The 21,572-nt window shown below is 35.9% G+C and overlaps 1 protein-coding gene across 1 annotated transcript in view; it reads right to left on the bottom strand.

Moving 5' to 3' along the window:
- ATP11B (ATPase phospholipid transporting 11B (putative)) overlaps positions 1–21,572 on the bottom strand; it is a 110,008-nt gene that overhangs the window by 8,210 nt on the left and 80,226 nt on the right. Inside the window, exons 25-30 of the mRNA XM_084874188.1 lie at positions 21,187–21,325; positions 17,505–17,570; positions 16,885–16,988; positions 14,996–15,161; positions 11,981–12,066; positions 617–750 (exon numbers count right to left, since the gene is read on the bottom strand). Of these exons, the coding sequence (XP_084730314.1) occupies positions 645–750; positions 11,981–12,066; positions 14,996–15,161; positions 16,885–16,988; positions 17,505–17,570; positions 21,187–21,325 (667 nt within the window). The 3' untranslated portion in view covers positions 617–644. The remainder of the gene's footprint in view (positions 1–616; positions 751–11,980; positions 12,067–14,995; positions 15,162–16,884; positions 16,989–17,504; positions 17,571–21,186; positions 21,326–21,572) is intronic.

Below are 21,572 nucleotides of genomic sequence, written 5' to 3'. Positions count from 1 at the left end.
ATAATTTAAAGAGCCTATTCTAGCTTAACAACTTTGAATTAGACCATAAATACAAAGTAAAAATTTAAAAATCACAACTGATTATAAACCTTATTACAGAGATAAAAAGGGGTAGGAAAACAGCAATACAGTCTTATGTGTTTATAAATACCTCAAAGTCTCAAATGACTGACTAGAAAATATAGACCAAGAATAAGAAAAGCAAAATCTTTTGATTTTACTATTATAGGTAGATTATTTTGTACTGGTAAATACAAAACCCAACCAAACAAAAATATAAATGAAATAGAACAGCAGCATAGTAAAAAGTTATAAAAACCAAATATGAATACTACACGCGCACTCCTATTTACATTTTAGAAAGATTATGAACAAAATTTTTTGTTCATTAGATGAGAAGTCTCTTCAAAGGTGCTTTTTCTTCCTTTGTTAGTGAAAGAACCCCTTACCCAAAGCCATGTAGTGAAATCTACCATCAAAGAGTGCTAATAAATAGCACACTTCCTGCTTCAGTTGGTAAAACCAGCTGTTGATTTATTAGGTATCTAGGGATGCATGTTCATCTGTTCCACTTTACAGGCCACTCATCTGCTGCAAAATTAGAGAAATTTCACACCTGCTGACATGGGCCGGACTGCATCTTCCTATGACTCGTTCCAGCATTCTTCCAACAGACGCGCACGCTGTCTCGCCTTCTGAGAAACAGCACATGGAGTCCAAGCACTTGATACTTGAATTTGTTTCAGTAAGCTGGAGAAGTTGCAGCAGAAAAAAATTAGTTATTTTTTCAAAAAGCATTAAAAATTACAAGCACTTTAAAACTACAAGTAATGTACATAAACATGTTTTCTGCAATATGAAAATGTATGGTATGAATGGCTTAATTTAAGAATAATCATATGTAGATTTAAATTTAAGGTTAAGTAAAATAATTATACAAAAACAATTAACATTATTAAAATATGCAAAGATTTTGGATTTTAATGTCAATATTTTATTATGGTCAAAATTATATCAACTACTCAGAAGCATAATGAATTGGAATTCTTGAGGTTTTTGTTTAGGTGAAATGCTCCTGTAATTTCAACTAAAATGTCTAGCAATCAAAAAAAAAAAAAAAAAAAAAAAAAAAAAAAAAAAAAAAAAAAAGGACTGTGAACTATTTTGAAGCCTAGGAGATAAAAACCAGGCAGGATCTAATCCCAACCTTCAACAACTATCATAATTATAACAAAAATAGTAGCAAATACTTTATGCAGTATACTATATGCCAGGTTCTAAGCACTTACATATATTCACTTTATAATTATCTTTGAAAAAAGTACATGATTTACCTTAAGTTGCTAAGCAACTCTTAAGTGCCAATCATACCCTTAATCAGCTCATCTTATTTTTTTTTAATTAACTGATGATACATGTATTAAAATCAATTAAACAAGTGACTAAATAGTACTATTGAAATGTAAAAATAAATTAATTCTTGAAAGTATGCATGATTTATATTGATTCAGGCATAAATAAACCCAGCAAGATAACTTTAAGCCATACTACTAATAATTTTAATCCTGTTAAATGAGGACAAGATGGTATGACACATAGTTAATGAATCCCAAACATGGTTTTGAGAGTCAAGAGTACTGCTAAATTTCTCAAGGTTTGTCATTTTAAGTAAACTTATTTTCATTTACTTTCCTTTACATATGTAACATATTGCATAACAAATCTTTCAAAAGTATAGAAGAACAACAAGAACAATAGACTCATTTGAGGATTGCAATTCTCAAAGGTTGGGAATCACCAAGTGTTGAGAGCAGGCATGACAATGGGGGACATGTGTGGAGACACTCACAATGGATAGAAGAGATGGAAAAGGTGGAATATAAATAACTGCCATTGAGAATGAACCTAAGCTACTGGTGAAGTCCTGCAAAATCCCTGCACAGAGTAATTCTCCCCAAGTCAACAGCTCCTGATTGGGAATTGCCTGACTGCACCAATCAATGTCCTAGGATCTGGTAAGCACTGAGAAAAAACCATTACTTAAATGACACAAACACTTAAAATTCAATTTATATTTATTAAGAAAGGAACTGTGCTTAATAAAGGATAATAGAGAAGTCAGGAACAAATAATGCAATGCTTATTATGTGTGTGCCACCTCCTATGTAAGATGCTTCTCATAGATTATCTAAGAATTATAACCACCCTTTGGGATAGATACCATATTCATAAGCATTTTATAGATGAGGAGACAGAGAGGTTAAGAACTGTTCATGGTCACCTAGCTAGGGCTTGAGTCTTGGTTTCTTTGATTCCAGAGCCCAAACTTCTTTACTATGACTTTATACTGCCTTCTTATAATTATGGCATGAGGCAGACCACAAATATCAAGAGAGAAGGGAAAGCTCACACCCAGTTGTTGTTGGTAATGGTGGGAGGGCATGGAAGATATGGTGAAAAGATGGCATCTGAAATACACCTTGATGGCCATATGGGATTTCAATAGCTGGAGATGGCGGAGAGAGAGCACTCCAGGCTAAGTGAAGACAATGAGTAATAATTGTGTGGGCAGAAAAATATGATGTGTACTCAGTATGTTTAGCCTCAGCATAGAGAGTAGTTGATACTTCTGCCCCCTTGCAAAAAGACCAGTACAACTCAGTGCATGATCCACAAATCAGTATTATCCAAAAATAATTGCTGACTCATGAGAATATAGGTGTTTCTGGACTCTGAGAATAAAAGATTAGAAAATTTTAAGGTACTTTGACATAATACGTTTATAACTGTTGAATCTAAAAATAATTTTACAAAGTTGGGGCGTATTTTATATAGCTGTTAAATTTCATTTTCTAGTAATTAATTTTTATTATATTAAAAAAGTATTGGTCTGTGATGGACTGGAAATTAAAAACAACAAAACAAAACAAGCAAACAACTAACTTGTTGTGCACCACATTTACCTGGAAAGCACTGAACTAGACCAGAAACTAGAGAGAGAAGTTTAACAACTGTGCTTTGCCTATAGAGCTAGTGCTCAATCAACTGATGGGAATTCACTGAAGATGACATCTGTGAAGTCAGCAGCTAGATGGACAGAACACTAATCATGTAACGATCTTGCTTTGCATTCATCAACTTTCACTTTAAAATCTAAGGGCAGGTATTAATATATGAGCAACCCAACAGAGTAAACATCTTGAAATATAAAAAATAATATAGCTGAAACTGGTTTGGCTCAGTGGATAGAGCGTCAGCCTGCGGACAGAAAGGTCCCAGGTTCGATTTCGGTCAAGGGCATGTACCTTGGTTGCGGGCACATCCCCAGTGGGGGGAGTGCAGGAGGCAGCTGGACGATGATTCTCTCTCATCGATGTTTCTAACTCTCTATCCCTCTCTCTTCCTCTCTGTAAAAAATCAATAAAATATATTATTAAAAATAATAATATAAAGAAACCAGGAGCCCAGCGCGCTATTTGAAATCATGCGGCACCACCTGCCATTGAGTCACTGGCCTGGCCCTGCCTCCCTCTCCGGCCCTTGAAGCAGCAGTGGCTGCTGCTGATCAGGCCCTCCCCCAGCGCAGGTGCTCAGAGGCCCCTGCTGCTCGGCCCCTGATGCTATGCGAGCAACTTCCTCCTGTCCAGTAGACCCGTTATGGCATCTGACTAATTAGCATATTTCTCTAATTTTATATATATATATGACTTTCTTGGATCACCTTTTTAACTAAGACAAATGTTTCTTTTGTTTTCCTAAAGAGAAAAAAACTCCACCTGCTTTGAAAATGCTGAATGCTAGTTAACTATGTTTTTGTATAGTATCTAATAAAAGAGTAATATGCAAATTGACAATCGTTCCAACACATAAAATGGTTGGCAGGGGAGGACAGTTGTGGGGGACCCAGGCTGCAGGGGAGGGCAGTTAGGTGTCAAGCAAGCTGGCAGGGTAGTAGATAAGGGATGATCAGACTGGCAGGCAGAAGCAGTTAGGGGCAATCAGCGGTCAGGCAGGCAAACAGTTGAGAGCCAGCAGTCTTGGATTGTGAGAGGGATGTCTGATTGCCCATTTAGGCCCGATCCTAAATGGACAGTCAGACATCCCTCGAAGGGTCCCAGATTGAAGATGGTGCAGGGTGGGCTGAGGGACACACACACACACATACACGCTGTGCATGAATTTTGTGCACCGGGCCTCTAGTAGATCTATAAAATAACACTACACTGCTGTCCAGTGAACTTTCAAGCTCTATCACTTTCCCATACAGATCTCTGATCTCATATTTAGGAACTGGGAGCCCAGCCAGAGTACATTTTGCCACAGTTGCCAGTATGACTGGGGTGGAAATGGGGTGTAGCATTTAGAGAGGAAATCAATTTTTTTTTACTAATTGTAAATACTAAAAAAGAAAAGTATAGTAATGGAAGTGAGACCTTAACTCGTGGCACAGAGAAGAAACTTTTAATTTATGAGGGATTCTGACTAATTTGTATGACACACTCCATCACTTTCTTCCCAGGAGGAACCACCACGTCATTTAGAGCTCCGAAGGCTCCCAAGCAAAACAACTACAGAGATTCAACATGACTATGTATGGCTAATAACCATTTTCATGTTTATAGAACTTGCCTTTCAAAATAAATTTTGGCTCTCGGCTCTATTTCCATTATTTTTTTTTATCAGTGATGGTAAACACTTAGAAGTTTCTCCTATTAGAAGCTTCCACAAAATATCTTCCCTAAATCTCTTAAATGTTAAAAAATTTTCATGCATTTCTAAATCTTGTAATCACTTTATTACAAATTACCTATCAAATCAAGTAATGTTTTTAGTTTAGATAATAATTGCCAAGCTATTAACCATATTTGTTCATATTGTTTTATATACTTGATATTCAAAATGAGTGCCCTTCATAGCCTTAAAGGAGATATTTGGAAAGGAGCCTTATACTATAATTATGAAAGGAGAAAGTTTGTGTTTAAGAAAATGTTTTTCCTTTAAAGGTAAAATCAAAAGTCATAAAATATTACTGATTCCAAATTTGGTTAGGAATAATAACATCCCTAAAACAAGTAATAACTTCATCTCATTATTAAGAACTAGAGGCCTGGGGCATGAAAATTCATGCAGTGGAGGGGGCATCCCTCAGCCCGGCCTGTCCCCTCTCACAGTCCAGGAGCCCTCAGGGGCAGGAGGCGACCTGGCCATCAGGGGAAGGCAACACCCCATGACACCTGTGCTGCTACCACTGCCGGCAGCTAAAGCCTTGGCTGGCCCTGGTAACCTGAGCCTCAGGTGGCTTGCCTACACGTTGGGCAGGCCCTGGGTGACTGGGGGGCTGAGGAGACTGGGGGACTCCAGAGGCAGGTACATAGGGTGGGCCTGGCCATGCCGCACACCTGCAGCCCCGGCAGGGTTGAGGGGACTGGGTGCTGCCATCTTTGAGGATGTGGCAGTCAATTAGCATATTCCTTCCTTATTGGCTGTGGGCGCTGCCATCTTTGTGAGGGTGTGATGGTCAATTAGCATATTCCCTCTTTATTAGATAGGATTGCAACAAGCAGCCATTTGATGAAGGCAGTTAGATAACTGCTCTGTCTTACTCAAGGCCTATTTCTCCAAAATATGCCTCAAGCTTACAGTCACTCCTCTAAGCTTCCTTCTTTCCAAGTAAAATGAAAAACTTGGAAAGATAGTTATAAATATAGGTAGACTACCTCCACACTGTCTTTGAGGGATCTCCTAAGAGGAGGAGATTTCTGTATGTGTTGCCTAAATCTAACTATGAAAATATACATATAATAATTATATTTTAAGGTAAACTTATTTGAATAATTTTGCTTATTCCTAGTTTCAAAAAGATGGACTCTTTTATTTTAATAATGTGGTTACGTAAATAACAATATATAACACAGAATTTGTAGTTTAGGTGAAGAAAAGTATCAGCATCTATGAAAAATGGTAGGATCCCCACTTTTAATGGAGGGGTAAAGCAGAAAAGCATTAATTAATGCACCTAGTCATGGCACAGCTGATATTAAGAATTCAGTTTTTTAAGTATCATTCATTTTACAGCATGTCATAGGAAAAGTGAATGGAAGAAATACCGTCAATATTAATTATTTTCCTTCATTTTAGCCTCCAGATGAAAAAGCTGTTCAGTAAGTCAGCACCCATTTTAAAATAATACTAGCGGAGACCGGTTTGGCTCATTGGATAGAGCGTCGGCTTGGGGACTGAGGGGTCCCGGGTTCGATTCCGGTCAAGGGCATGTACTTTGGCTTCGGGCATATCCCCAGTGGGAGGTGTGCAAGAGGCAGCTGATCGACTCTCCCTCATCGATGTTTCTAACTCTCTATTTCTCTCCCTTCCTCTCTGTACAAAATCAATAAAATATATTTAAAAAAACAAATAAATAAATAAAAATAATACTAGTTGTATAAAGTGTCAGTCATATTTACCAGACATACATCTAGTTCCTGCCACAGGAGGAACCTTATTAATATTAACTAGTCTTTTAGTCATTAAGATTTTCTGTCACTGCTTTGTTAAATGAGGCAACATCTGTACCTTTGTCACAAGAGAGAAAAGGGACTTGCAGTTAGTTGAAACTGCTTAAAATGTGTGCTCTTTTTGGCAATAGCAGGTTTCAGGTCTGAGGTGTAAGCACCTGGTTCCAGAATGAGAAAGGTCAGTAGCCATAGCATCCTAATGCTATCCCTGTGATTGTTAGATACAGCCTGCAAGAGGGCATTCAGAGCAGTAATGCAAAGACAAAAAAATGACAAAGCAATAGAGGCCTCTGAGGCAGGTGACAGTAGAGGGAGATATAACTAGAAGACCCTGGCCCACTGCAACATTCAGGGTGCGGCGTAGCCTTCTATCTGATTTTGCAAGGCCAACCAAATTTTGAGTGCAGGAAAAAGAAAAAAAAAGAATATTATATAACACTTATTTTTAAAAGTGGTTTTTATCTTAAAAAAAAATATATGCCAAAGGCAAAATACATGAGAAGAAAAATATTCAGGTTATATTTCATTCAATCAATTAAAATTCAGTGATAACTAGAGAAAAACTGCAGATCAGGGTTATACCTCCAGCAATTTTACTAAGGTCACATTCACAGTTTGAGGATTTTTCTGGCTTCTTGTTTATAGGAAATAGGAAGAGAGACCAAATGTCAAGGGAATGATGAGAAAATTCACTTTGTAAAAGTAACATAGTTTAAAAAAAAAAAAAAAAAGGTAACCAGGCCCCTGTTATTTAACAGTAACATTCTAAGAACCCAATTCTCACTGTATTGTACATTTTAATGGGCATATAAAAGTTTAGGTGCACCAAACCCATGTCTTTTAAAATGGCCAAATTTGCATTAGAAACAAAATAAAAAATCAGAATTATTTTAAATTTCTTTTCAATTAATAATAATAACCAAGAGTTGATTAATTATCTTCAACAATTTCTGAAATTCAATAAAGGAATCTAATTTTAAAAGTATGTCTTCCAAAATAATTTAGATTTTTCATATTATTATACCTGTAACATGGTTTGATTTACAATCTACAAATAGTGTATTTTTTAAAAAAAGTTTTACTACTTATTAGGATTTACCTCAGGTAAGACAATAACACCTTCTTGACCAGTAATTACAGAAGGCCTCATTTAAGAATTATTAATAGGCCGAAACCGGTTTGGCTCAATGGATAAAGCATCGGCTTGCTGACTGAAAGGTCCCAGGTTTGATTCCGGTCAAGGGCATGTATCGTGGTTGCGGGCACATCCCCAGTAGGGGGTGTGCAAGAGGCAGCTAATTGATGATTCTCTCTCATCAAGGTTTCTAACTCTCTATCCCTTTCTCCTCCTCTCTGTAAAAAATCAATAAAATATATATATTTTTAAAAAAGAATTATTAATAGGGTTGTGGGACTTTTAAGTGAAATGACATATGATGAGACCAATTTTATCATAGGCTAATTGATATAAACAAGAGTTAAGTTCCTACAGCATCTCATCAATGTTACAATGAAAAGCCATTAAATGAAATGATATTATTCAAAGACATGCAGTACAATATACAAAATGGTAAGTAGATCAAATAAAAATACATCAGTGGTAAGAATTATCCTCCATAATTACTACAACTCAGAATATTTTGCACATCCCAATAAGGTTGTCAGGGTTTTATTCCTCAAGAGGATTTATTAATCAAGCCCTCATAAATTCATACTTTTTTTTTTATTACAAAGAAATAACTATTAAAGCTATGAAAAGAACTGAGAGTTTGGTGAATATCAGTCAACAGAAAACTATTTAGCACCAATCCTAAAACTCATTCATTTCATCATTCAAGAGAGAGACTCAGATAAGCAACTCAGAGTCTAACTACATTAAGATGTATAAAATGATACCCAACTACAACTTCAAGTGGGAAAGTGATTTCAGAAATAATAGAAATAGCATGACATATTTTCAAAAGAAGTGACAAGGAATAACTTCTTGAATATAAGACAATATGTTGTGAAAATACCTCACTAGGTTAGAATTTGAGATGAAGTATGTATGATTCAACAGTGTAACTCTAGAGGAAGATTAATAAAGTATACAGAATGGACATATTAAAAAAGTGAAGATCAGAAAAAAGGAAACATGTAAACAAAAACAACAATGTGAGAAACAATGAGTGGTTAGTAAAGTAAAACTAAAACGTCAGGCCAGTTCTCCCACAGCATGCCCCAAACGTGAGAACTTAGCAGATACGTCCCCTGGAAGATCCAGCGCGGTACTACCTAGTGCACGTAAGACTGTCCTGCTGGCTGCAAGCCTCAGCTAGCAGGTGCCTACTGTCCTCCCCTCTGTGCTTGCTTTCAGCAAATTCATATGCTGAGCTGACTGAACCCTTATCTTCTTCCATCTAGAAGGATAGAAAAGCAACAAGTCTCATATTACAGACAATACTCTCACTGTATACAGGTTCAAATCAAAACAGTAAGTTGGGGTCCACAATCTGTGAGGCACAAATGAATGTTCACACACCATTACATTCATTCACTATCACAAAAGAGAGCTAGCAGCAGTGCTTACAGGGCGTACAACAAAGCGCACAAAGTAAAGCCATGATTTTCCAGTGCACAAAGGACAAATTAAAACCAGGTTTCCTTCAATAAAATGAAATTTCTCCTATTAAGCAAATTCCCTGTCATCAAGATTTAGGGTTCTCATTGCAAAGATAAGTCCCATTTTGCACCTCTCATGCTCCCTTCTCAGAAGACTTCTCTATTTACAAATAGCCAAACTAATTGGAAACTTTCTACAATTATGAGTCCTCACTGAATAAAACACAGAATTTTCCTCATTTCTATGTATTTTCTGTCTTAGAACTATTAATTATTTCAGTGAAAAATACATACATAAAAAATAAAGTACAGTAGGTCCTCGGGTTACATCGGAGATCCATTCCTACGGCACTACATAAGCAATGTTCGCTGTAAGTCGGAGCACACCTACGTAAGCACCTAGTCACTCACATGGAGCACACACACAGCAGTAATGAAGTGAAACAGTAAAAAAAAAAAGAAAAAAAAATTTAAAGATAACAATTCCTGACCTTTGCTTGTGGTAAATAAGTAATAAAAAACATAAAGCACATATGTATGTATATATGTTGAAATGATGAGACTTTTTAAAAAAATAAATAAATAAAAGGGAGAGGGTGACGTAACCATGAAACGACTACATCGAGTCCGACGTAACCCGAGGACTACCTGTAGTAGAATTTTTTGGTTTCAAGGGTACAATAAGTTTATGTAAAGATAGCTTTTCACAATAGCTTTGCCCATAATACAGGGGAGGAGAAAATACTCACAATGAGTGTTCTTTTATTCAAAAGAAAATTCCTAATAGTTTTGTATTAATGGTTCTTAGGGTACCGGCCTGATTTAATATTTGAAGTCTGTTAAAGGTAATAGATATCTGTATAATTTTCCTCTCTGTAAACAATCAAGCTACCATGGATCACACCCAGGAATATAGCTCAATGCAGCTCAAAACCAAGATATATTCAAAAGTCATAGGAGGCATCAGGAGGTGTATGTGGGCACATGGTCTTCATGCAGCTCACTGCTCATTTAAGCAACTGTCATTTCCCCCTGGCCTTTGGTTGAGGCACAGCATTTCTCCTTTTTTCCTTTGATACTGATCGTAAGGAAATAACTCACAATATGTGAAATGACCCTGGAAGCTCAGAGAGGTGAACTTTGGTTAGGCCATGTAGGAAGCAGTGCTAAGGACAGCATTAGCATTTGACAGTCCACTATCTCCCCTTTCTTCGTCCACCTGATTGGAGAGTGGCTTGCAGCAAAGACTACCTGACCAACATAGCCTGCTATCACTGTGGTCTTGCGGAGATGAATGTCAAACTTACTGTTTTGTTACATGATTATGGAGCCTGAAATCTCTAGTTTATGATCTTTTTACCGCATTCTTTTTTTGTGGCTTCATTTAAGTCAACACAATATGTAAAATATGATTTCATAAAAATATTATTATTCTCAATGCAAAAGTTACCTTTACTTGACAAAATAATGTTCTTTAAATAATGAACTTTCCTATTGCCTTAGAGTTAATTAGCTATTCAAATATATAATGAATACCCAGTGTTTTCAGAGAAGCACAGACAGATAATAGGTGATAAACATATTTGGCTCAACCAAAGGTGAAGACAAATCTTCAAGATTATTTTAGTTTTTGTTTTAAACATAAAATTTAGATGACTAACACTTAAACTAATTTGTATATTCATCTATAATTCTTATAACTGTAATTCAAAGTAGAATATTTCAAAAATCTTGAAGATAATAATAAATTCAAAAGATTTGGTAAAACTTTAGAACAGTTCAAAATTGTAAATTCACAGAGTTCCATAAGAGGTTAAGTGGTGTTTTGTCCAAAATATTGATTTGATCAAGTGAATGTAGAGATTAGAAACCTTGAAAATAAAAAAGACTTAAAAACTATAGGGTATTAAAAAAAATGTATACATACTTTAACAGCTGAAAGCTCAATTTTGAAAATGAAATCTATTTTAATAAACACTGCCTTTATAATTATTCAAAGTGTATGCATACTTTTTTGGAGCATCCGATATATATAAAACATATGATTAAGAATCCACAAAATACTGATAGAATGAGAAACTGAAGAGTGCCAAAATTAAACAAATATTTTAGTTATATTACTTTTTCCTCTTCAAACCAGACTGGAATTAAAGTTAACACTATTTGATTTTGGTATCTTAATACTAACAGATCTAGGATGAAAGCTTTCATTTTCTTCCATCAAAAGAATTCTCTAGATTACTGGGTGTGTGGTTTTTTTGTGTGGTAACTGACAGAATGGGACTGTCTGTAGAGATAAAGGTATATATAAGGTATATATAAGAGATATAAAGTATATGTTCAATTTATAGATGCACTAAACAGAAGCAAGGATATGAAATGCTTCAGCAGCCATTACAATGTACAGACAAATATGCACATGAGTTCAGCCGCCATTACAATGTACAAAGACAAATATGCACAGATTGAGGCAAGATAAAAAATGAGCAACTCTCACTTTCAAGTAACAGAAACTTAAAACTTTACATTGTGGTGAATTTTGTTAGCTTAAATTTCTCAACATGCAGGAACATTCTTAAATATGAATATGACAAGCAGAAGCATTAAAATTGTGCTACAAAAAACAGTGTAAAATATATAACAAGGTACAGATCTCTGTCCTGTTCTGCTGAATTTTCTTCTCAATGAAGAAATGGATTTTTTTTTTTTTTTTAGGTTTTAACATACATAGTAATAAAGGTCAAATTAGAGACAGCTGTGCTAACAAAAAATGGCCCACTCTGAATTCATGCCTCTGCCCATCTTTTAAATAGTGTTTAATTGACCTTTAGCATGCAGAAGTTAATAAGGGTCTACTCCTACTCTACCTAAATTTGCTCAGCTGATTCCTTGCCCTTGACAATGGCTGCAGTGCGATGAACTCGTCACTTAAAGCAACTGTGTTGGAGTACATCTATAAGTGGACAGAAAAGGGATTGGACATACAAAGAGTCAGTGAGCTGTATTCATCATCTAAGAGACAGACACAGGACAAGCTATATAAAGACACATCTGTCCCTATAAAAGCAGGAACTATCATACATCATATATATATACACACATGACTGACATTTGTAGGACTCCTCGCTTTCTTCACGCTTAATACCACATTGTTATTCTGGAGTAAAACAAAGTGCAAGATAAATGCTGACAACTTTTCTTTTGATATGATTTTTCTGGTAAGCAATAAAATGGCTGACAACTTTTCTAATTATTCTTCATCATATGAACTGAAAGGTGAAAGTATAAGGCTGAAATAATAAAGATTACTGCTTACAGCAAAGGAATGATGTTACACATGGGATCTGAATGACCATATACTGCTGAAGGGGAAAAACAAAACACAGAAGATTCCTGAGTGGAAGCAGAGATTTCCTTTTTGGATTAGAAAACATAGAACACCTGTCAAGTCATTTTAAAGTAAATTTAGAAGGACAAAAAGGGAGATTATGGCAGCTTTCACACACCGATAGAATGAGTGATTTATTACACATTCCATTTTTAATCAATTTTAACCTATGGTTAAAGAACCACAATATTGCCTTAGCCAGTTTGGCTCAGTGGATAGAGCGACGGCCTGCGGCACATGACCGGGTTGTGGGCTTGATCCCCAGTAGAGGGTGTGCAGAAGGCAGCCATCAATGATTCTCTCTCATCATTGATGTTTCTATCTCGCCCTCTTCCTTCCTCTCTGAAATCAATAAAAAAATATATTTAAAAAAATAAAAGAACCACAATATAAATAAGGTACTTTTAACCTTTTCTTGTCTAAGAGTCCTCCTTAAGGTACAAAATATTTCCTATGTAACCCTTTAGAAAGAGGCTATCAAAAAGGTAACAAGAACTAATATTATCACCTTTATTAAGAAGTCTATAAAAATACATCATAATTTGCAAATGCACTGCCTATTATAGATTTTTAAAGGTAAATGTAAATAAATCTAATTATTTACTTTTTTAAAGAACAAAGTTTTGCTTGACCAGTATGGCGCAGTTGGTTGAGTGTTGACCCATGAACCAAGAGATCACCGGTTCGATTCCCACTCAGGGCAACTCTGGGTTGCAGGCTCAATTGTGCAAGAGGCAGTAGATCAATGATTCTCTCTCATCAATGATGTTTCTATCTCTCTCTCCCTCTCCTTTCCTTTCTCTGAAATCAAGAAAAAAACATTAAAAAAATAAGAATAGTTTTTAAAGTGATGTCATTAATATATTTTGGTGAAATCAACTTTTTATAGACCCAGGGGGAGACCAATGTGTAATCTTCATAAAGGTCTAGAAAAAATATAATAGGCAACTATTAAAAACTAGAGGCCCAATGCATGAAATTCGTGCAAGGGGCTCAGCCCTGGCTGCTGCAGCGGCTTCATCCTTCCAGACGTCAGGTCTAATTAGCATATTGTGATTTTATTATTATATATATATTCTTCTGTTACTGTAAATATTTCTCTCTTAAGATTAAAAAAGGTAGATTAATTTTTCTGATATACTAGTATATTTAAGTAATAGACTGCAGAGTAGAAGTTTTTCCATACTGATATAAATATATGCATATGTAGAGTAATCAGATTATGCCAATTATTTAGCCTTATTTGGAGATCAATTATCACAGAGTAACATCCTCATCATTCTTGTAATTATGATTTTTTAAAAACTGATTTCAGAGAGATAGAGGAAAGGGAGGGAAAGAGAGGGAGGGAGGGAAGAAGGTAGGGAGAGAGGAGAGTGAGATATATATATTAATTTGTTGTCCCATTTATTTACGTATTCGTTGGTGGTTTCTTATATGTGCCCTGACTGGGAATCGAAGGCTAATTATGTTTTTACTGAAGATTTACTACATACAGCCCAGTGTTAGGTGTTTTATATTCATCATCTCTAAGAATCATGTAGGACAGTAGTTATCATTCTGATTTTACAGAGGACGAAACTGAGGCTTAGGAAAATGACTTGATTAAAGGCACACATTTTATAAATGGTTAAAACAGCCTCTGAATTAAGTTTGTCATGCTTTGGAGGCCTATGCTGCTTCACTGGTGTTAAAATGTATATTGGTTAGGACTGAGTTACCAAAATAAATAAAGGTTAAAAAAAATGTTGACATGATCACTGAAATTAAAACCAATACTGCCCTGGCCAGTATGCTCAGTGGTTAGAGCACTGGCCTGCACACCAAAGGGTCATGGATTTGATTCCCGGTCAATGGCATGTACTTCTGTTGTAGGTTAGATCCTAGTTGGAGCACGTGTGGGAGGCAACCAATTGATGTGTCTCTCCCACATAGATGTTTCTTCTCTCTTTCCCCTCTCTCCCACTCTCTCTAAAAAATCAATGGGAAAAATATCCCCAGGTGAGCATTCACAAAAAAGCACCACAAAACAAAACAAACAAAAAGCCCAATGCACCACGTAGGAAGCCTAACTCAATCCTTACTTAGGGAAACACATCCTATTTGTAGAATATGTAACTAAATTTCCAAATTTAGATAAAAAAATCTGTGTTTACTGAGACATAAATGTTAATTAGAATGTATTCTTGAGCCTATGGATCCAATGCTATGATATAGTAATAAGACAAATTAATCATTCTTCTGATTCATGTACAAGTCAAATATATAAACAAAGCACAATCAACTAAGTAGCTATTATTTCTTAAGCATCTACTATGTGTCAAGAGTCATACAATTAACAGAAATAACTTTAGAAAGATCAGACTTAATATTTACACTGTAAAATGCTTAATACAGAAATGAATTTCTTATTTTCTGATATAAGCAAATTATAATGATAGCTATTCACTGTTAAAAACCCCTAAATAAAGGTTTTGTATATAAAAATGGTTACCTGTGCCTTTTCAGTATTTGTAGGATGGAAATGTCTGTCAAATACTTTCTTCACAATATCAAGAAGCAGACATATTACCACCATGAGGATTATGGCAAACCAAACAGAACCACTTGATAGGAGCTGGAAAAATACAAAGTACATATCCTGGGAGCCCAAAAATGGCCTGCAAAGAAAGGAAGTGGGATTAATAAAAGTAGAAACTGATAAGGGTTTTTTTTTTTTTTTTTTAGTATATTTTATTGATTTTTTACAGAGAGGAAGGGAAAGAGATAGAGAGCCAGAAATGTCGATGAGAGAGAAACATCGACCAGCTGCCTCCTGCACACCCCCCACTGGGGATGTGCCTGCAACCAACGTACATGCCCCTGACCGAATCAAAGCCGGGACCTTTCAGTCCGCAGACCGACGCTCTACCACTGAGCCAAACTGATTTCGGCTGATAAGGGTTTCTTAAATAAAATCATGTGGCTTTACATGTGAGTTTACATGTAAAGATTTACAATTTAATTTGGAATACAAGTTTGGAATAATGTTCAAAATTTAGAACCAGCAATTAATTGAATAACTAATAAAATAAGATAGACTTTATTAAAAATAAAATTCAATTTAATTACTTTCAATGACAACTATAGTTTTTATTAGAAAAGTGGCAAGTAGTTGACTAGATAACTCTTATCTTAGTAGGTTATCAAAAGAATTACTTAGTAATACAGACTAAGAGACCAATAAACAAGAAAAAGTATGTAATAAAATATTCTCTACTAAGCAATTAAAAGATTGATTATCCAAATCTTAGGTTGAAAAGTTCTACTTAGAGGTTCTTCTCTACAAATATATTTTAAAAAGGGGAAACAGAGAAAGAAATGAAAAAAATAAAGAACATTAAAAACAAACATTATAAACAGGTGTTATTCAAAAGAGTATCCTTCTATGATCCTAAGTGGAAGATAATTATTTAGCTAATCTAAGTTTTTTTGCTCATCTTCTATAATTTTTTGCCCAATACAGGGGTCAAAGGCACAGCAGACAAATGTATTATAAATTCTCCAAATGAGAGACTTTAGTTATTCATCACTTATAAAAGATTCTTAGTAGAAGCATTAATTTTTAATCTATCATAGTAGCTGAAAATATGAGTGGTAATTTACCAATGAAGATGAAGCATACTATTTAGTTTTCACAGAAAAGTTGTCATTCATGAAAACTTAATGGCTCAATATGACATTTTGGTATGTATATTAGTAAATAATATAGAGAAAATATGGCTAGTGTTAAGGACATTAATTGTGGGATAAAATAATTGGGGTTTGAATCCTAGCTTTATTCTTTTTTAACCTTTGGAATCTTAGGGCTCAGTTTCCATATAGAAAATATGGAGACTAAAAGATTATTGTGATGAATCAATGTAATATCTTAGGTAAAACACCTAGAACATACTATTCAGTAATTGTTAGTTTCTTTTTACTCTATATCAGTAAGATCAACTGAAAGATGTAAATTTGTAGGACCTCAAGATTATTTGTTCAAAATAAAATCTATCACAACACAGGGGTAGGGAAAAAAAAGTTTACAGTTGTGAGTACACAAAAGTTTATTTATTTTTTATTACTGTTTATTAATTACCAGAGGCCTGATGTACGAAATTCGAGCAAAGGGCTTGGCCCTCACAGCCCCTCTTAGCCTAGCCAGCCCTTGCAGCCTCAGGCGGCCCTAGCAGCCCTGGCTTCATCCAGATGGTCATTCTGCTGTTCGGTCAAATTAACATATTAGCTCTTTATTATATAGAATTGTATTATTTTTCATACTAAAACCTGTAAACCTACTTTTGCCCACCTGTATTTATCAGAGTTGAATCAATGTAATTAAAATACAATATAATCACTCACCAGAGAATCCCTCCATAAAACAGAGAAAATACAAAATAGAATATAATAGATCCCCAAGTAACAAAATGGTTGATCCAGGTCCAAAAATGAGTTTCCAAAGCCATCTAAAAGGAAAAAAAAAAAAAAATTAAATCCATAAGTGTTTACCTCCAAGATAAAAATCATGAGTTAAATATATTAATTTTAAGTGAGTAAGGTTCCTATGACAAAGTTTCTTAGAAGACAAATATTAATGTAAGGATCCTAGCATTAAACTGAACAATTAAAGTTTATAATATTTTTTCTCCTGTGAGGAAAAAGCACTGAAATTTCATGAATACTTTTTAACTCCATTGCCTGAAAGAACTTGTGCTGTCATGCAATATATACAGAGAAGCAAGATTTCAGAGATGAGTACTGTGGGTTAACCGTTATTGACCCATAATAATCAGCAGATGCTTTTCAAAATAATGAACTTAAGAAAATATTTCTGACAAAAAATGAATTATTAAATAGCAATCAGTGAAATAATTCATGACTAAAGAAAGAAAAATGAAAAATATGCATCTATGGCTAAAGAAATTTAACTATGAATTATATATATACCAAGTGTGTTCATCTGTCTAATTTCTGTGCCATACCTTTACTGTGACTGTAATAAGCATTACTGTGAAGACCAAGGTGCCAAATGTCCAGTTTCCAAACATCTAAACAGAAAGAATAAACCATTATTGCACTATGTGTCACCATGATGCTAAGTTGGATGTTAAGCAGTAAATAACTTCATTCTTTACCAAAAACACTTGCATTATTTAAGCCAGTTACATTTGAAATCTGTGACTAGATTAGTAAAGTTAAAGGAGTATGAGAAGAAATATCACAAGAATTATTATGTTTATTATTATCCATTGCATAATATTATAAGACTGAAAACCCAAAATGGATTTGGAATTATGTGGCATAGACTGTTTTTATTTAGAAAGATCTAGTGACTGCTTCATTCCTGTCACACAGTAAAAGTGATAACAAAACCGTTTGATAACAATTACTTTTTATAACCATTTCCACCGGAAGTTATACCAGATAACTTACCACTGTATTTCTGGACATGGCACAGGCAGAGCAGGGGAAAAAAATTACACAAAAAACCAATACCTGAAAGATAATGGCTAATAGAATTATGTAGTCCTCAAGGATTCCTTATAAAAATGGTGTTAATGTCGGTCAGAAAGTATTCATTCCCCTGGGCTTTTTTTAATAGCAAAAACTTACATAGTTTATTAAAAATGCAGAATCCCCAAAGAATGTCAGGATTTAAGTTCCACAAATAAGAACATAACTAGAAATCTATGTTAACTTAGTTCATAAAATAGTCATAGTCTTTACTATTGGTTAAAAAATTATTTAAAAGACTGTTTTGTTATCATAGATTTCTAACAATTAGCGTTTACTTGACAAATTACTTAACATCTCTGTATCTCTCACTTTTTTCATTTGTAAAATGGGGAAAAACCTTATAGGTTTTTATAATTAGAGTCTGCAAAAAGGACTGGGTGCCTGATAAACAGCAATCTATAAGTAATAGTTATCAACAATAAAATATTAATTAATATTCTTTTATTTAAGGGTATTAGGAGTTTATTGGTTAAAAGAATGAAAAAGCATAATGAATCCCTCCTTTTTCTGTTTTTATCATCTGTAGAAATTACCTAGAAATACTGAAAAACAATGGGCCTCACTCTACTCAGCTCTTGCAGGAGTGCCAGTCTCCTCTGTCAGGGCTATGTGGACAGATGTTAAATGCAGCCAGGAGCCTGTGCCTGGATGTGATAATCACTGCACATGTCTGATCCCTCAGTACAGTATCTGGTTTTACAGGGGCCAGTTACATGGAATCTTTCTTATAAGCAGTTTATTTAGGGCTTCCTCTTGCATTTGAGGCCCTAAGGAGCTATAAAAACACATTCACATGTTAATATTGTTTTTTATGCAATTAGCAAAAGTAATGTATTTCAACTGCAATTAATCAGCTAAGACTACTGCCTCTTTCCATTCTGACTTCCCCTTGAGTTGGTAATGAAAGAAGCAGAGGGCATTTGGGGATCTGGCTAAAGAGAAGTTAGTTGGGCTTATTGTATTGGCTTGGGTTAAGTGGGATCTATTTATGCCAGTCAGTTATTTTCAAGTATACTTAAGCTTATACTTACAGTTGTATGTTCTTTCTCGGTTAAAGAAGGTCTGCCAAAATGTGTAAAGTTTAAACTGTACTTACCCTAGTTCTACCCTGCTCAGAAGAGACAGATGCTCAAAACACTATCACTATTTGCTTATTTTTTGGATAACTTCTTCTAACTGAATTTGTTACCTAATCCTATGTAATAAAAGGATAATATGCAAATTGACCATCACTCCAACACACAAGATGGCTGTCCCATGTGGTCAAAGATGACCACCCCCATGTGGACACAAGATGGCCGCCACAAGATAGCCAGCAGGGGAGGGCAGTTGTGGGCAATCAGGTCAGCAGGGAAGGGTAATAGGGAGGGACCTGGTCTGCAAAGGAGGACAGTTGGGGGCAATCAGGCTGGCAGGGGAGGGCAATTAGGAGGAACCAGGCCTGCAGGGGGAGGCAGTTGGAGGTAACCAGGCCTGCAGGGTAGGACAATTGGAGGGGTACCAGGCCTGCAGGGGAGAACAGTTGAGAGGGGACCATACCTGCAGGGGAGGGCAGTTGGGGGCAATCAGGCCTGCAAGGGGGGGGGGGGGCAGTTATGAGTGACTGGACTGGCAAAAAAGAGCAGTTGGGGGTGACCAGCCCTGCAGGGGAGGGCAGTTGAGGGGGACCAGGCTGGCATGGGAGGGCAGTTAGGAGCAATCAGGCTGGCAGGGAGCAGTTAGGGCATCGATCAGGCTGGAAGTGGAGTGGTTAGGTGATCAGTCTGAGAGCAGAAGCTGTTAGGGGCAATCAAGCAGGCAGACAGGTGAGTGGTTGGGAGCCAGCAGTCCTGGATTGTGAGAGGGCAGTGGGGCATTTGCCTTTGCACGCCTGCCTCCGAATCCCCCTGACCCCTCAGTCCCCCAGCTGCCCAGGTGCAGGCAAGCCTTGGATGGAAGTTGCCCAGCCGCCTAGGGCTGCCCAAGGCTCAGGTAACCAGGGCTGGCTAAGGCTTGTGCTGCCAGCAATGGCAGCAGTAGAGGTCTGATGGAGGCGTTGCCTCCCACCCCTGAGGGCTCCCAGAGTGTGAGAGGATATAGGCCGGGCTGAGGGACCCCCCCCTCCAGTGCATGAATTTTCATGCACTGGGCCTCTAGTTATTTAATGAAGCCAAATTAAAAAGACTCATTCATTATTTATGTATACTCAGCAAATAGAAACTGAGCATCTATTATATCCCAGGCCTTGGGAATAAAGCAATGATAAGACAAAATTGCTGACCTCATGGAGTTTACACGTAGTGAAGGAGACAGATAAACAAATAAACTAAAAATATGTACCTTGAGGGACGGATTAGTGCTATGAAGAGATGTAAACGTACAGTAAGGGGCCAGTAAGTGATAAAAGTTGAAAGAGACAGCATTTTACAGGAGTGGGCTAGAAAGACTTTCTTGGGCCAGTGATGTTTCAGCAAACCATGTGAGAGAAAAGCATCCAAGAAGAAATACAGGAAGTGCAGAGGTCCTAAGGCAGGAACAAACTGGTCTGTACAACTGACAAGAAAATCAGTGTGGCTTATAATAAAACACCAGATGATTTTGAGCATATTAGAGAGATGATCATATTATCATTTCTAAAAGATCATGTGGACTGCTGTGTAGAGAACAGCAGGAAGGGCAGAAAACTCTGTAGCACTTCCTAAATATACCAAAAAAATAATTCATGCAATTAAAAGCAAATCCTCATTTCTAAATCCTCATTTCTCATCTAAAAAGGGTGAGTCATAGTATCTCTCCAACAGAATTATTGTGAGGATCAATGGATTTGGGGTATGTAAGAGCTTAGCACAAAAGTAGCTATTATTAAAAACACAGTTCTGGAGTGAACATCATGCAGGGACATGAATCTATCCCCTTGTATTTTTGAAGAGCAAGTTTGCCTGGTACCTTGAGCTTCATATTAAGATTACATTGTATTGCCTTGTTATTTTAATTTGCATAAAATTTTATCAAGTAAAAAACGTTTAAACCTTTTTATAACTGCATTTTAATATCTGCAATTTTATAATTTAAACTGAATTTCACTTTTATTTTTTATGACAGAAAGTTATCAAAAACCAAATTAAATCAAACCATTAACAAACAATTTTTTAAAATTATAAATTTTACCTGGCCATTTCCAAGGAGAGATATATCTTTCCCCATTAGAAAATAGGATCCATAAAAGAAAATGAAGGCATGACTGAAACCCAGGATGGTCCAGTAAAGAAAATTTGCAATGCTTAATTGACAGTTTTTACTAATGTCTCTGTACATTTTTTTTTAAAAGAGAAGAAAAAGGAACATATTAGAATTCATATTTATTATTTATATAATCAATAATCATTACAATCAAACCACTACTTATAATAATATATAACTGCATAACATCTCAATAGTTCACACTAGAGCAGTGTTTTTCAACCGCTGTTCCGCGGCACACTAGTGTGCCGCGAGATGTTGCCTGGTGTGCCGTAGGTGCAGACAAGACAAGAATTTTATAATTTTTCACTATT

The sequence above is a fragment of the Pipistrellus hanaki genome (genome assembly GCF_964339955.1).
Source record: "Pipistrellus hanaki genome assembly, chromosome: 2".
Classification (NCBI taxonomy): domain Eukaryota; kingdom Metazoa; phylum Chordata; class Mammalia; order Chiroptera; family Vespertilionidae; genus Pipistrellus; species Pipistrellus hanaki.
The sequence above is the reverse complement of the archived record's forward strand: the minus strand, read 5'-3'. Positions and strand labels throughout refer to the sequence as shown.